Here is a 13,470-nt window from a genome sequence, read left to right on the forward strand (position 1 = left end):
GCATATTTCCTTCAGCAACGTCGAACGAGCAGGGGCTGACGTGACTGGAAGTGGTGGGAAGAAAGGGGCTCTACGCGCCAAATAATTATCTATGTGTCAATATTGACCACTCTATCCAGATATTTGGAATGTGTCACCATCGAGCGGCTGTAGGTGGGCCCACAGGTGGCTCACATCGCAGTAGCACAATTGAAATTATGGCCTCAACGGCACGCCCCTACATTGATAGGGATGGTCGAAGAGTCAACGGAGTCAGGCCACACCAGAGTGGCATCACTGAAATTATAGCGTCAACTATGGGGCCCACATCAACCGGAAGGATCAACTGAGTCGCCTCCTCGCCGCAGTTGACGCGGCGAAGCGGTTAGTCTCAAATGTGATGAAACAATGAAAGTTGACGACAAACTAACGACAACTGTCGGAGCGGCGTGGCATGGCATGGACCTAATTCTTCGCAAGCGTTAGTGGCACAAACCGAAACACACAATTTTTGAGTGACAAAACTCGAATTTGCAACTTCGGCAGTGGCATGGACCGACTTGTCCCTTTAGATTTTTAGCCAATGTTGTTCAACTCATGTGCAAGCAAAAACCCCAACCAAAATTGCCACAATGCATACTGACTTAAGGGTATGTTTTGGATTATGGCCGAAGTGTATTCTCCATTTCCTTTTGACAACAACCAAAAAAATATTCATTGTTTCTGTGGGTGGCAAGTTTTTGGCATACCAATGCTCCTTTAGCGGTTCTAGTTTATTTTTTAGTCAATGTTGTTCAACTCATGTTCAAGGAAAATCTCAACTAAAATTGGGCTAGCCAAATGTTTGGTAGAGTAACCTTGTGTTTAAACCAAATTTACCCTACAACCAAAACCGCGTGGACACACACACATATGTGTAACATCTCTTTTTTATCTTTGATCGGTACAAATCAATGCTAATGTCATACTACACCCCAGTATGTACGATATAATGACGCGTATATTTCTTCTCCCTTTCCACGAAAGAACGCCACCATGAGCAAAGAAAGTCGTGATGTGCCCAAAGTACACCATAATCTGTTCATGACACTACAAAATCAGAGCACAATAACCGCATGAAAAAACCAGAGAGTAAGAATTGAGCGAAATCAATGCAATCTTTTCATTTTTCTCGCCCACCAATCAGAAAACAAGCGGATCTTGGCTATTGAATTGCATGCCGACATGTGACCGAGAAGAGTAGTTTTGGTGGAAGCAAGGAGCCCACGTTGCTGGAGTTTAGGAGAGATTAATTGCATTTTAAGGTAAAAAAGGCAGGTTTGAACTCTTTTCATTGCCCCTTGATCTTAATGCCGAGGATTTCGCGCCCTTCTTTCAAATACAGAGGGAGTGTATCCATAGATGTCGGGGTGATATGTTGATATTTTTCATGGGTTGAAGCTATGAACCCCTAAAAAAACCTTGACACTATCATTTTGACAATTTGACAGATTGGAGCTCTGATCCCCCTAAACCCCATGACACCTTTACATTCCATCAACCGTTCATTGCATCCCAGAGGGAAAGTCTTCCCAACACAAAGTGCCTTTTAGGGGCTTTCACCATGTAACTTGCTCAGCAACCACCTCCCTCACCAGAGCAGCCCAACCTCAAGACCAAAGCGTGAGTCCCACGGCGGCGCACACTCCATGTTGATGCATAGGATTCCCGTTGGGCAGCTGTGAGTTTTGGGGAGCCGCGAGTACCTGCACACCTTGAAAGGTGAAAACTCAAAGAGAGGAAAAAAGAGCACCCCACAAAAGCTGTCCCCACCCTCTTAAAAAACCCCGTCTCCGTTCATTTTTTTATTTCCCCGCGGCCCCTTTTATTATCCTCTCCCTAATACAAACCCACGCCCAAACACACAGGATTCACAGGAGCTGCAGCGGAGAGATAGAGAGAAGAGCGAGAGAGGGAGCCGAGGGAGAAGCTCTGCGGAGAAATCCAGAGCTTAGAGGAGGAAGGCGAGCGAGGGGGAGCTCCGTAATCTGGAGCTCTTGGGGGGAAGGAAGGAGGAGCTGGGGATCCAACGGAGGCGGAAATGAGGGAAACGGAGGGTCCCCGATCCGTTCTTGAGCCGATTTTCTTGATTTTCTGAGCCGCGGAAGCGGGGAAGCTTTGGATCTCGAGGCCGCCCGAGCGTGAATCCTCGGTCTCTCCGGGGCCTCGTTGCTGCATTGCCTCCTCCCCAGATCCGGACCGCCGGGCGAGGAAACGCCGGATCCTCGCCCTCGCCGTCTCCTCAAATTCGCCAGAAAATTCCAGTTTCTTTTGGTTTTCTCCGGAGCCGCGTGCTTCAGATCTTTCTCAAAAAAATGCCCATTTGTTTAGTTGGGGTAGATGCGGGAGTGGCGGCGACTACTTTATGAGCTGTCTCCTGCCATTTTTGGAGTAGATTCGCCCGTAATGGCGGATCTTGCCATGGAGCAGTAAGGGGGCCTCTTTCCGCGAGAGCGACAGCAACTGCCCACAAGTTGCAATGTCTTTGAAGAGCATCGTGCGGGAGCTCAAGGAGATGAGGGACGGCATCGGGAGCATGTCCAGGCGCGGCGGCGTCTCCGACGGGCGCGCCGGCCACGGCCGCGGGGGGTCGCGGCATTCTTGGCCAAGCCTGTGGCCGGAGCCGCAGCCGCAGCGGCCGGGCCAGGAGCCGCAGCAGCAGGGGCAGTGGGCGAACCTGCCGCCGGAGCTGCTGATCGACGTGATACAGAGGGTGGAGGCCAGCGAGGTGGCCTGGCCGGCGCGGCGCCATGTCGTTGCCTGCGCCGCCGTCTGCCGGTCGTGGCGCGAGGTCACCAAGGATGTGGTGAAGACCCTCGAGGAGTGCAGCAGGATCACCTTCCCCATCTCCCTAAAGCAGGTATCTCCCGTCTCCCCGCATCAATGCCTTCTGCCGCCATGATCTGTTTGCTCATCATGGTGTGAGTTTGGATGCTTGACTTGGTGATTTGTCGCAGCCGGGGCCTCGTGATTGTCCGGTGCAGTGCTTTGTGAGGAGGGACAGGGCGACGTCCACCTATCTCCTCTACTTGGGGCTCAGCCCATGTAAGTCGATCTTGCCTGGTTGCTTGAACACATGGTTTCGAATTCCTTCTTGTTCTGTTACCATTGCATCAAGATGTATAATGTATTTTTCTTCAGTCATACTTTTCCTTGTGAGTTAGTGTGGCTGATCTACGCAAGGCGGGTCGATGCACGATTTATTCTATTTAGTGGAATCTGTATTCCCCTAATGCCTAATGGGATGGCATCGAAGATAAATAGTTCAGTTTGTATCATAAAATGTCCCCTCTACATGAGAGCATGCATATTCCTGTGCACTCATGGGCTGTTTGTGTATCATGCCTCTCTGTTTGAGTTTGTACTACATTCCTTTAAGAAGAATCATCAGAAAAATAAACAACAATCAATCTAAGGGCTTCCCCACTACTGCAAGACCTTTATTGATTGCTAGTCCTGAACTCCAGATTGAGAAGGGAGCTAACGGTAACTGGTTGACATTATTTCAAACACTGTAATCAGTTAAGTGAGGGTATACCATAGTAAAACAACTTCCTTGCCGCATCAAATTGGACATGCGCTACTCATTCTTAGCAAGTGTAGCAGGAGCAGAAGCTGAACTCAACCGTTGATGCGGTGCATTAATTTTTACCAGAATAAGCTAGGCATCGTGTGCAGTCCACAGCAAACCTTTTTTAGGTCCTGGGCTACTCATTCTTAGCAAGTGTAGCAGGAGCAGAAGCTGAACTCAACCGTTGGTGCGGTGCATTAATTTTTACCAGAACAAGCTAGATATCATGTGCAGTCCACAGCAAACCTTTTTTAGGGTCAGTCCACATCAAGCTTGGTAGGCAGTGGAGCAGGGTGCATCCAGAAAGATAACCTGCACCACGTCCTATTTAAGATTAGTTCATTTACAGAGATTTAGACAGACACACAAATCTTCCAAAGTTCAAATATGCCCAACAATGTCACTGACTAGTGTTGTGTATGCAATGCAGCTCTGCATGGGGAAAACGACAAGCTTTTGCTTGCGGCCCGCAAGATCAGACGTGCAGCCAGAACTTCTTTTGTGATATCGCTCATCTCTGATGATTTTTCTCATTCAAGCAGCACCTATGTTGGCAAACTGAAGTAAGCTTATTATTTTGTTGGCTAAGTAATATGATTACTTTACTTTGCCATTTTAATCACACTATATTCTCCTGAATCAGACCAAACTTCCTTGGCACAAAGTTCACAATATTTGATAGCCAACCTCCTTGTGATGCTGCGGTGTTGCCTAACAACAAGCCAAGCAAAAGGCACTCGAAGCAAGTATCACCAAGACTGCCACTAGGTAATTACAATGTTGCTACCGTCTCATATGAGCTCACTGTCCTGCGCAACCGAGGACCAAGGAGAATGCAGTGCACCATGCACTCAATACCAGCCGTGTGCATCCAGGAGGGCGGGAAGGCCCCAACCCCTACTGGCATGGTCCACTCACTCGACGAACAAGTGTCCACCCTATCAACTAGTAGCAAAGGAAAGGAACCAAACATCGAATTCTTGTCAACAAGCCTCAGCGCTGATTTATCCGGACCGATCTCGACCAGCGAAGCGCCTCTGCTTCTGAAGAATAAAGCTCCCCGCTGGCACGAGCAGCTGCAGTGCTGGTGCCTCAACTTCCGAGGGCGTGTCACCGTAGCATCGGTCAAGAACTTCCAGCTCGTCGCCTCGGTTGACCCCTCCTTGGGCGTCCCCGCTGCGGAGCAGGAAAAGGTGATCCTCCAGTTCGGGAAGATCGGGAAAGACATATTCACAATGGATTATAGATACCCGCTGTCGGCGTTCCAGGCCTTTGCGATCTGCCTGACTAGCTTCGACACGAAACCGGCCTGCGAATAGGCGTTAACCGGGCCAGCGGAGACGTGTTGCCTGCCCCCTTGGATGCTGTAAATTCTGATATCTTTGCTTCGACTCTCGGGACGAATGCCCCTGGGGAGATGGTAGGTGGTAGATTGATGGTAGCTTTGCCGGATCAAGATGTGGCAATGATATCCCCGTATCTTGGCAGAACCCCCAGGATGATTTGGGCCAACTGTTGTAAGCGACTGGTATGTATTATTGTTGTTGTTGTTGGAATGTTTAGCAGTGACATATCACTGCCTTTATGGACATTGTTCATCTCGCGTGCTCTCCTCTGAAATTCTTCAGTGTTTTTTCTCCTGCTAGCTACTGCGATTGATGGCTGTCAGCATTTTCAATGCCACCACGTTTTCTAGGATCTGTGTCGAACCTGGGAGGGTTTGTGCTGAATCTGTTTGAAATTTTACTGCAAAACGTTGTAGTCAGAAATGTATGAAGACCTGAAAATTGACACGTTCTTCAAGGGCAAAATATATTGCTTGAAATACAACAATCAAATTCTACAAGTATAAACTGATTACAGCTTTAAAAGGATGTAAACTTTGATAAATACATTTTCGATCAGAGGAAGTACTGCCCATAATCTCAGCCTCTAATCATTTTTTTCTGTGCCATGTGTCCCATGCCTAGTTTGATTATAGTCCCCAGAAATTCCCTTTTTTTAGGGGTAGTTCCCAGATATTCCGACTAGTAGTTTATATCTACTTCCGTGGACCTTGCTTGCATATCTTTGATGATCTCCGCCCTGAGGGCCAGAGAAGAATGTTTTTCTTTTTAGTTTTGCTAAGTCACAGTTGATGCTATATCATTTGATTTTGCATGGAGATTTGTACACATTTTTTCTTTTCAAATTTCTCTTTTTTATTCTTATCTACTATGTCACCTGACTGAGACTTAGTTAAATCTTAATTGATTGAGACCTGGCCACACCCTGTTTTTTTTCTTTTTCCTTTTGAAGGCACACACAGGAGTGATGAACCGATAATAACAGTAGAAGCATCCAAGAGTTCGTTGAACCATTATATATGCCAGCAGATTACCTCGAACCAGATTGGTTTCTTGGGTAATCTTGGGTTCCCTCGCCCGCGGAGAAGCACCAGGAAGCATTTCCAACTCCGTCATTGTCCATGTCACACGCCGCCTTCGTCCTCGCTTGCGTTGCGTGGCGTGGTGATCCCCGCCGAATCTTCTTCGCCTTCTAGAAGGTGCGAGCATCTTCTCAAAAAAGAAAAGAAAATGGTGTGAGCGTGGTGACTGCGCCCCCACCCCACGCATTGAGATTGAAACCCGCCGCGCACGGATGGGCCCTGGCCGCCTATTTCTTCCTCCCTCTTCCCCACTTCACGTGGCCCTTTGACCGTATCTGGCCGTAGTATAGTACCACTCCGCCTACATGGAGGAGGAGGAGGACTAGCCAGCGACCATGATAAATGGATGGATCCATGATGAAATCCAGATTTACTCCTTGATCTCTGATGAATTTACATGACGAGAAACACATGACGAAGATGCACGAAATGAACTAGGACGAGGGAGGAGGTGTAGTCGACCGCGCCAGCACGAAACCCCGGCAGCCGGCAGGCCGAGCTTAACGCCATCGTCACCGGCCAACATAAATATACTACGAGCAGCACGGTTAACGTTTTGCTGCTACTACTTCAGCTGCTAGCGGAGCGACGTACGTACGTAGTGAGTGCGGCAAAAGCAATCGAAACAGGGGGTAGGTGGAGGCGAGCGAGCGAGTGAGCGGGCGGCGTTTGGTTTCGTCGTCGGCGGTAGTGGTACCGACCACCGAGCGGAGGCGATGGAGACGGTGGAGGAGGACGTGGAGGAGTACAGCTGGAGGGAGGTGGTGCTGCCGCGCCTCATCCCGGTGGTGCCCCATGCCGCGCCGGAGCTCGAGCGCGAGACCGGGGAGCGCCGCCGCGGCAGGGACCTCCTCGTCGCCATCGACTTCGGCCCCAACTCCAGGCACGCCTTCCGCTGGGCGCTCGCCCACCTCGCGCGCATCGCCGACACCCTCCACCTCGTCCACGCCGTCTCCAGTTGAGTCCCTTCACCGTCTCATCTCCGAATCGCGCGCTTCTCTAGGGTTGCTCGATTTTTTTTAATCTACTTTCGAGGCGATCCAGGTTCCCTAATCAATCATCCTGGTAAATTTGATAACCCAGAATTGTTAGATCATTGCGCGCAGTCAGGTCGCTGTCGATCGGTACATACTGTATTTTTTTTTCTACTTCCATTTGGCGGCTTGTTAATTTCGCGTGTGTTCAGCGCGCTGGCTCTACCATGCTATGTACATTCTGGGTTGGTCCTAAGCAGTAGTAATAATAGAACAAAACACAGTAGAGTATAATTTAGGGCAGTCCACCCACCCAGCTGTGGCACGTCAAAATGAAGCTAGTCAAAGCTGGATGCGTGCAAACATTTTAGTTTGGGAAAACTTTGTTTTTGCCACTCTAGCTTTTGACCACTTTGCTTATGCCACTCTAGAATTTGACATATCACTTTTGCCACACTTAGGTTTTGACAATATATCACAATTGCCATTCTGTGGCAAAAGCAATAATTTTAGAGTGGCAATTGTGATACATTGTCGAAATCTAAGAGTGGCAAAAGTGAAATGAAAAGTTATTGCTTTTGCCACGGAATGGCATTTGTGATGTATTGTCAAAAACTAAGAGTGGCAAAAGTGATATGTCAAATTCTAGAGTGGCATAAGTAAAGTGGTCAAAAGCTAGAGTGGCAAAAACAAAGTTTTCCCTTTTAGTTTTGGTTGGAAATTGCAATAATAATCGTCTCTTTGTAGTACTCCCTCCCTTAGTACAAAGTTGAGTCATCTATTTTGGAACGGAGGGAGTAGTGATGAGGCACCATCCTTTGATTAACATTTTGTACCTCACGACCTCATCAACTTGAATGTTCCCAGGAAAGAAAGAAGGGCCAATTGGCCCATATATCATGCCCTCACCACCCCACCTAGAGGAACTGCAATCAGGAAAGTTGTTGGCTGGTATCCTGCTTATCATGGATTCATGTTGCTAGAATGATGGGAAGGCCGGGATAGTATAATATGGTTGGTTTCGGTCTTAAATAATCTAGGGGCATTCGGTTATATTCTGAATTACCGTGAGATCGTCCAAGCATCTGAAATTCTGAACATGCAGGATACCGGTTCATGTTCCTTCAGTTCCTGTTAGAAGGCCGGCTGTGTTTCAGTTTATCTCTCCTTTTCGGTTTGGCCGTACTTTGTCTAATTCGCTTTACTTCTGAACTACTCCTTAGTGAGCCGATGTGTGAACTATTGTTTCATTATGGTAATGGAGCTGGGGAGAGCCTCCCTGTTTGTCTAAAAAGGGTACCGGTTCACGTTTTGTAACCAATTTCCACTCAATCTATACACCGGCTCCCCTTCAAATTTTGTGGTTGACTGAAAATGGGGAAATTTTGTGGTTAACTGAAAATGGGGGCTGATTGTGATTCAATTTGTGCAGGTGTGCATAATGAACTGGTATACAACAAAAGTCAGGAACTGATGGATGAGTTGGCCGTCGAGGCATTCAAGGAGTCACTGGTATGCTCTGTTACCCCTGTGTCTGTGTATAATTTCGTTGCGCAAACGAGCACTTTGTGCAACGGATTCATTTGCGTGACGCATGTTTTGGGATGCAAGCTTAAAATGCAATGCTACGAGCATCTTTTTAGTGAAAACTATGAGGATTATTTCTCGTGCAGTGTTCATATTTGTGAAATCCTGTGTCCTGTTTTGCTTTTCATAGTTTCCGTAAGGAATTGATACATGTGCCTTTGATTGGGAAACTTACAAGGTCCACACCAAGGCACGGATTGTTGAGGGAGATGCTGGAAATGTTATTTGCCGAGAAGCAGAGCGACTGAAGCCAGCAGCTGTCATTATTGGCACACGTGGTCGAAGCCTTATTCAGAGGTATCCATCTCCTAAACCACAGTTCAGTTCCGACTGTGGCAAACCTTGATAACCCGAGGAGCTAATGAGTTAGCTCTGTAGTTCATTACCTTGGCCAACATTATAATATCTGGTAATTCGGAGGCATAATTCTAGTATTATCCCATCAAGATAAGATTTGCATACGAGAGTCTATCAAAGGTGTATTGCCAAAGCCCTTTTGTTGTTCTTGTTCAGTTTACATATCAACATATCTTCGTTTTAATATTGGCATAGTTACACAGTTCAAGTGCACATCATACTTGATTTGTGAGCATACATTTTCTCACTGATTCACCATCTAAAAGCAAGTCTACTAGTTTGTTGTGAAACGAAAACTGCTAAGCCCATTAATTTTATTAGAGGGAAAGGGCTCTAAGCCCATGATCTAATTCAATGTTTCAAGAATCTGGCCTGATTGTGGCTAGGTATGCTTCAGTTAGTGCATGAAAATAACATCAACTTCAGTGCTCTTTAAGAGAATATATGTGATAGCTTGAGTATTTGTTGTGAAACCACAAAGGGCACTAAAAAATGTTCAATGTTGTTTTCTTATTTCTACCATTTGATGTATCGTCATATTTTATTGCGGCCCATGAGCTGAAGATATATTATCAAGTCCACCTTTAACTTTGCCCTTTTATTGTAGTGTGTTGCAGGGAAGTGTCAGTGAGTATTGCTTCCACAACTGTAAAGCAGCACCAGTTATCATTGTCCCAGGCAAAGGTTAGTTCGAGTTCTTACTTCATGATAGTCCACACTCCACAACTTGCATGAAATAAAGAGTGTCAGATAGAAGTGCTAGTGCCAAATCTAGCATGTGCGTCTGTGTATGCCCAGATTTGTATGCATTGGTGGATGCAAGTGGATAATTTCTAGCAGTTCCGAGGAAATTTTTGCCACAAGATATTCAAGCAAATGACTTTGCCGTTTCTCTACAAGTCCACCTTATTTTCACAGAGAGTAATTTCTGCTGTTCCTCACAGCAAATCTGCGCTCGGTTAAAAAGGCTCATTTTCCTTTTCACACTCACACTGTAATGTTGTTGATGATTCTGTTTTCCTCAAAACAATTCTTTAATTCAGTGTTTGTTTGTGATGGCAAAATATCCACTTGATAAAAAATGTTTTAGTGTAACTTTCTTGACCGAGTCGCAATGAGAGCATAGTTATCTTATGCTGTTGCTTTTTTGTGGCAAAACATATTTGATGGTTTAAAGAGATACTGAAATTTGAGTAGTACCCATGAAAATCTGAAACAATACACCTTGCTCGAGAGGGATCTGGGTGCACTTATGTTCATCAGAAGTTATTGCCAGTGATGATGTGCATACGAGTTATCTTCTACTTCGAGTATAAGTAAGGTTGAATTATGTCTTTGCAGAAGCTGGCGAACAGTCTGTGCTTTAAAGAGGGGACAATAAGTAGGAGACAGCGGCGCATTTGGTTTGGTGTTGCACTTTCAGTTTAATGTAATTTATCTGATAAGACGTGTGCATGTTATTGTTCTGGATTTGTTTGTAGTGAGAATATTTATTCTGAACAAGGTAGCGAGAATTTATTGTAAATGCTTTTGCTGTAATCTGAACCCTTTGTGTAGCTCGGTAGTGAAGAATTTGCGGATTGCTTATGATTCGGTACACTAGCAATACAAGAATATAACTTCACACACAAATGTGCTTCTGTTTCCATTGCTGACAGAATACTGCATTAGTTCAGTTGCTATGAATAAAGAATCTTCAGCCACACGTATAGTTGCACTTAAAACTCCAGGAATGAGAATTAATCCCGCTTACATTTCCATTTTGAGATTGTCTAGCAAACAGTCACCTGCAAGGGAAAGTAGCAGCCTGATTCAGGGGAAATGTTCTTCTGAAGTTAAAAATAGCACAAAATGGACACTCGAGTCCTGACACTGCATCGCATACTAGAAATATGAATTCATATATTCATTACAGGACCAACATTGCAGCTTATTCGAGTTTCAATGTGTTCATGGCACATGCTTCCTGTGCTCAGCTTGACCATACACATGCATCTTCCAAATTGTACAAATGAAGCAAATACTAATTGACTCATTTTTTTTGTCAGAGTTCTGTGATGAGATTCTTTAATCGTCTGTCAGTATAGCAGCTATGTGATGACCACTAGCCAACTGTAACATTTTATTTTTCTTTGACTAACTCTGTATCTATGTTCTTTGACATGAGTATTCAGAACAAAGCAAGCTTTGCTTCACGGAAGCAGCTACTCACTTTGAACTGGCTGAAACTGTGCATCAAACCCACTGAACAAATGCTGAGACGCAATGTCCCAAGCAGCAGCTCCATTCACCTGCAACAAACACACAGCAAAAACAGGAAGTTCAGAATATCATCTACCAGAATCATGCATCATACTACCAAAGGACGGTTCATCTCCTGGGACATACGTCGAGGCATGATTCGACGGACGCGGCGGCTGACATCGACACCGGTGTGGCAGCCGCCGATGGGGGCGCGCTCTGCGCCGCCGGGTACGGGTTGTTGACGAGCATGTCCTGCCCGAACCCGGCAGCCGGTTGTTGCATCTGCTGCATGGTAGCGCTGCTCATCTGAAGGCAGGACGGGTCCAGCTGCCCCTGGTGCATCGGCAGCGTCGTCATGGAGGGGCCGCACGCCTGGTTCATCCGCCTGCCGCCGAAGAGGTCGTCGACGATGTTGAAGTTCACCACCGGGTTGGAGGCGGCGATCTTCATGGACAGGAACTGCGTGCGTGCAGCCATGTCCAACGGTAAGAAGCATGCAGCGTGATCTCCGATGAACGGACACCGAGAGAAATACAGTAGATTCAAGCTGGTTTGGTCTGGTTGATGCGTCGTGCGTACCTCGACCTGCTTCTGCAGGGACTGGACGTAGTTGATGATCTCGTCGAGCATGCCGGCCTTGCCGGTGACCTTGTCGCAGCCGGGCACCAGCTCCTGCAGGTACCTCATCCGCTCGCTGATCCGCTCCCGCCTCACCTGCATCATGCGCATCAGGATCAAATTGTGCACATATATACACAAGATTAATTGTTCTTTCTAGGAGACTAGGAGTATCAATACATACCCGTTCGGCGAGGCTGTGGCTGTCCGTGGCCTGCCCGCGGCGGGCTCGGACGTGGATGTAGTCGGTCTTCTGGCCGGCGGCCGCCGGCTCCGGCTTCTTCCTGGCGCACGCCTTGGCTTTCTCCGGCCTCCCTTTCGCCGCCGCTCCAGCCTCGTCAGGATCGCACAGCTGCTGCTTCCCTCTCGGCCTCTTGCAGTCGTCCTGGCAAAGCTTTTTTGTCAGTCAAAGACTGGCACACCAATAATAAGCAGAGCGCAGCTCGAGGCTCACGCAGAGACAGAGGCTCGCAGCGCATGTACAAGAACATCGTCCGACTCACCTTTGCGTCTACATACGCGTCAGGTTTTCTCTTAGTGGAGCCGCCGCCGCTGCTGGCGCTACCGCTGCAGGAGAAGGAGTTGCCGGCGCCGTTGCTGGTGCCCGGCGGCGGTGGCGCGCCGAAGGCCGCGTAGCACGCGCCGCTGAGGTCCGGCCACTCCTGCTGCTGCAGGTACCCGAACGCGCCGCACAATGCGCGGTACTTGTCGTCGTCGTCGAGCAGGCCCTGGAAATGGCTCTCCACGGATGACGCCTCCCGCGGCGCCGCCGGACCCGGACCGCCGCCGCAGTGCGCCATTAATCAGCGCCGCGCCAAGATCGATCGATTAAGTCGGGGCGAAGCTTTGGTTGATTCTTCTTGGTGCAGTGCAACTAACTACGGATCTTCGAAGACAAGCAACGAGGTGAGGCGAGGCGAGGCGAGGCGGCGTAGGGCTTGTGCCTGAAGCTTGCGTGTCCCTGTCTCCCTCCCCGGCCCTCTTTTGTGCTCCCCGGAATTTTTCCTAATCCATATATATAGAGGGAATGATAGGTGGCTGTGTAGGAAGTAATCGTACTTTTCCTGCGAGATTGGATTGGATTGGGCCCTTTCCTTTAGGTGTGATCATGTGAGGTAGGGCAGGGCTGGGTAAAGGAGGGCCGGGGCCCTGTGTTTCAGCTGGCAGATGCATGCAGTGCAGTGGCTAGCAAGTCCCGCTCAGGCCCCTCCATTTGTCTGCAAATTGGTAAGTGGCTCGTTCCCACATCTGCCTTAATTTGTAAGGCTGCTGCGCTGTCGACCGGTGAGGCTAGGAGACCGGTTATGATGTGTGAACGATAGCCATTGATCAGAAATGGGTATACGAAACTTTTTTTTTCTCGAGCAATCAATAGTAGCTTTGCCTCTTCATATAGAAGAAGAAAAATTGACAAGTTAACAAGAAAAACTGACCGAAAACCGATACAACCGTGTTACACAGAGACACACACCAGCCAAAGCTCCATGGTCTCGAAACGGCCGACTTTGGTTCAGCTCTCGGGGCGATGCTGCACCTCAAGCGAGCCGATGACCTTGTCACCCAAGAGACCATAGTCAACACCCTACAATACGACCCGGGTTGCCGCTCCAGGCCTCCAGCTTACAAACCTCAACAACACACACCGGCCCCGAGGTTGCATACCAGACGAGCCA

The 13,470-nt window shown here is 47.9% G+C and overlaps 3 protein-coding genes across 3 annotated transcripts; 2 read left to right on the plus strand and 1 right to left on the minus strand.

Moving 5' to 3' along the window:
• Window positions 1-1,739: 1,739 nt before the first annotated feature.
• Window positions 1,740-5,187, plus strand: LOC123145219 (tubby-like F-box protein 5). Its single transcript, XM_044564593.1, has 4 exons — window positions 1,740-2,878; window positions 2,976-3,063; window positions 4,020-4,152; window positions 4,233-5,187. Exons 1-4 carry the CDS (start codon window positions 2,498-2,500, stop codon window positions 4,906-4,908), a joined length of 1,278 nt encoding a protein of 425 aa, XP_044420528.1. The 5' UTR covers window positions 1,740-2,497; the 3' UTR covers window positions 4,909-5,187.
• A 1,234-nt stretch (window positions 5,188-6,421) lies between these two features.
• Window positions 6,422-10,567, plus strand: LOC123145221 (uncharacterized). The gene is made up of 5 exons (XM_044564595.1): window positions 6,422-6,974; window positions 8,424-8,503; window positions 8,757-8,875; window positions 9,543-9,619; window positions 10,277-10,567. Exons 1-5 carry the CDS (start codon window positions 6,734-6,736, stop codon window positions 10,300-10,302), a joined length of 543 nt encoding a protein of 180 aa, XP_044420530.1. The 5' UTR covers window positions 6,422-6,733; the 3' UTR covers window positions 10,303-10,567.
• LOC123145220 (transcription factor bHLH137) lies at window positions 10,490-12,799 on the minus strand. The gene is made up of 6 exons (XM_044564594.1): window positions 12,301-12,799; window positions 11,982-12,182; window positions 11,759-11,893; window positions 11,324-11,638; window positions 11,148-11,226; window positions 10,490-10,722 (listed from the first exon to the last, which is right to left on the minus strand). The coding sequence occupies exons 1-6, from the start codon at window positions 12,595-12,597 to the stop codon at window positions 10,685-10,687; spliced, it is 1,065 nt and encodes a 354-aa protein (XP_044420529.1). The 5' UTR covers window positions 12,598-12,799; the 3' UTR covers window positions 10,490-10,684.
• Window positions 12,800-13,470: the final 671 nt, after the last annotated feature.

This window comes from Triticum aestivum, chromosome 6D, assembly GCF_018294505.1.
Source record: "Triticum aestivum cultivar Chinese Spring chromosome 6D, IWGSC CS RefSeq v2.1, whole genome shotgun sequence".
NCBI lineage: Eukaryota > Viridiplantae > Streptophyta > Magnoliopsida > Poales > Poaceae > Triticum > Triticum aestivum.